This window comes from Alligator sinensis, unplaced genomic scaffold (genome assembly GCF_000455745.1).
Source record: "Alligator sinensis unplaced genomic scaffold, ASM45574v1 scaffold859_1, whole genome shotgun sequence".
Lineage (NCBI taxonomy): Eukaryota > Metazoa > Chordata > Crocodylia > Alligatoridae > Alligator > Alligator sinensis.
In genome coordinates this window covers 666103-667782 of record NW_005842656.1, presented here as the reverse complement: position 1 = coordinate 667782, position 1680 = coordinate 666103, and the positions used below count along the sequence as shown (strand labels likewise).

At 70.1% G+C, this 1680-nt stretch overlaps 1 protein-coding gene across 1 annotated transcript in view; it reads right to left on the bottom strand.

Annotated features, from left to right (window-relative positions):
* LOC102386050 (prominin-1-A-like) overlaps positions 1-1680 on the bottom strand; it is a 7258-nt gene that overhangs the window by 492 nt on the left and 5086 nt on the right. The window contains exons 11-18 of the mRNA XM_025215637.1: positions 1545-1676; positions 1356-1436; positions 1057-1146; positions 932-985; positions 746-826; positions 472-540; positions 211-300; positions 14-126 (exon numbers count right to left, since the gene is read on the bottom strand). Of these exons, the coding sequence (XP_025071422.1) occupies positions 14-126; positions 211-300; positions 472-540; positions 746-826; positions 932-985; positions 1057-1146; positions 1356-1436; positions 1545-1676 (710 nt within the window). The remainder of the gene's footprint in view (positions 1-13; positions 127-210; positions 301-471; positions 541-745; positions 827-931; positions 986-1056; positions 1147-1355; positions 1437-1544; positions 1677-1680) is intronic.

Below are 1680 nucleotides of genomic sequence, written 5' to 3'. Positions count from 1 at the left end.
GGGGGGTCCTCACTCGGGGACGTCGGCGTAGTCCATGCGGCGGTAGAACTTGGCGAGCCGCGTGGCCAGGATGAGGCCAGGCAGCAGCAGCACGGTGCAGGCGCCCAGGCTGAACCAGAAGGCGTTCTGGGGGACACAGCGGGCATCACTGCCCCCAGCCCTGCACCCGCACCCCCCAGCCTGGCCCCGGCCCTGGCCCCGGCCCCTCACCAGAGAGTCCAGCACGTAGCGGCAGGCGATGGTCTCGACGCCGTCCAGCGCTTGGGCCACGGGGCGGCAGCGCCCCAGCTCGCCCGTCAGCTGTGCGCAGGGACCGGGATGGGCCATCAGACCCCTGCCTCAGTTTCCCAGCCATGGGGACACGCCTGCCCTCTGCCCCCGTGGGATGCAGGCGTGTGCACAGCCCGCGGCCCTGGGGGAGGGAGCCCCCACCCCTCTGCCCCTGCCCTCGCCCGCGTCCGCGTCACTCACGGTGCCCTTGGCCCAGGCCACGTAGGTCTCGAAGAAGCCGAGCAGCCGATGCAGGAAGAGCTGGCTCTCCTGGGGGCAGAGGCGGGGCGCTGCGGGTCGGGAGTGGGGGGCACCGGGGGGGCAGGAAGCTGTGGGTGGGGAGTGGGGGGCACCACCAGAGCTGGGCTGGGCAGGGGGCTGCGGGTTGGTTGTGCAGGGCCCCGGCAGGGCTGGGGGCAGCGAGTGCAAGGAAGGGACTTTGGGAAGGGGCCGAAGCCTGGGGGGGGCAGCTCACATTCTGGATGGTGGCGGCCACACGCGTGCCCAGGAAGGCCTCGGCCTGCTTCATCTGCTCCAGCACAGAGTCCACCAGCATCTGGCATGGCACGAGCAGACCTGGTCTCAGCCGCGCGGCCTGCGGGGGGGGGATCCCCCAGCCCCTCCCCCCAGAAACGCAGCTGCCCAGAGCCCCCCCACGTACCAGGACCTGGTGCATTGTCTTCTGCAGGCGCTGGAGGCTCTCGTTCAGGATGCGCTGGGGACAGAGCGAGCGTCAGGGGGTCCAGGGCCATCGAGGGAGGGGTCGGCCCGGGGGGGGGCACTCACCACATTGCTGCGCAGCCTTGTCTCCATCTCCTTGTCCAGCTGTCGCAGCTCTTCAGCCTCGTCCCGCAGCTCCTTGCTCCTGTTTGGCGCCTGGTGGAGATGCAGCTGCTGCAGAGACCCCTGCCCAGAGCCCCCTGCTCGGAGCAGGGACGGGATCCCGGTGACAGCCACGAGGGGCCCCAAGGGAGCTGGGAGGAAAGGACCCTGATGCCGGGGCGGGGGCAGTGAATGGAGAAGAAGGAGCATGGAGGGACTAGGGCCTGTGGGTCGGGGTCAGAGCTCAGTCCCCAGCATCTCACCCTGGTGCCTATGACGTCCGCCAGCCTGTCCAGCTCGTCCGCCAGCCCCAGCAGCTGCTGCTGGCTCGGGATGGTGCTCAGCTGGGGGGGGCAGGGCAGGGCAGGGGATCAGGGGTCAGCATGGACTTTCCCCTGGAGGTCAGGGGTCAGCACCCACTGTCCCCTGCTGCCCCCCATGGCCCCAGGCACCTTTTGGCGGTCGGCGGTCAGGTTGGTGAGGCGGGTGGTATTGCCGAGGGCGCGGAGCAGGTCAGTCTGCTTGGTGCTCAGCAGCACGACCGGCGCCAGCGTCAAGTTCGTCTCGGCAAAAGCTGCGCGGATCTCG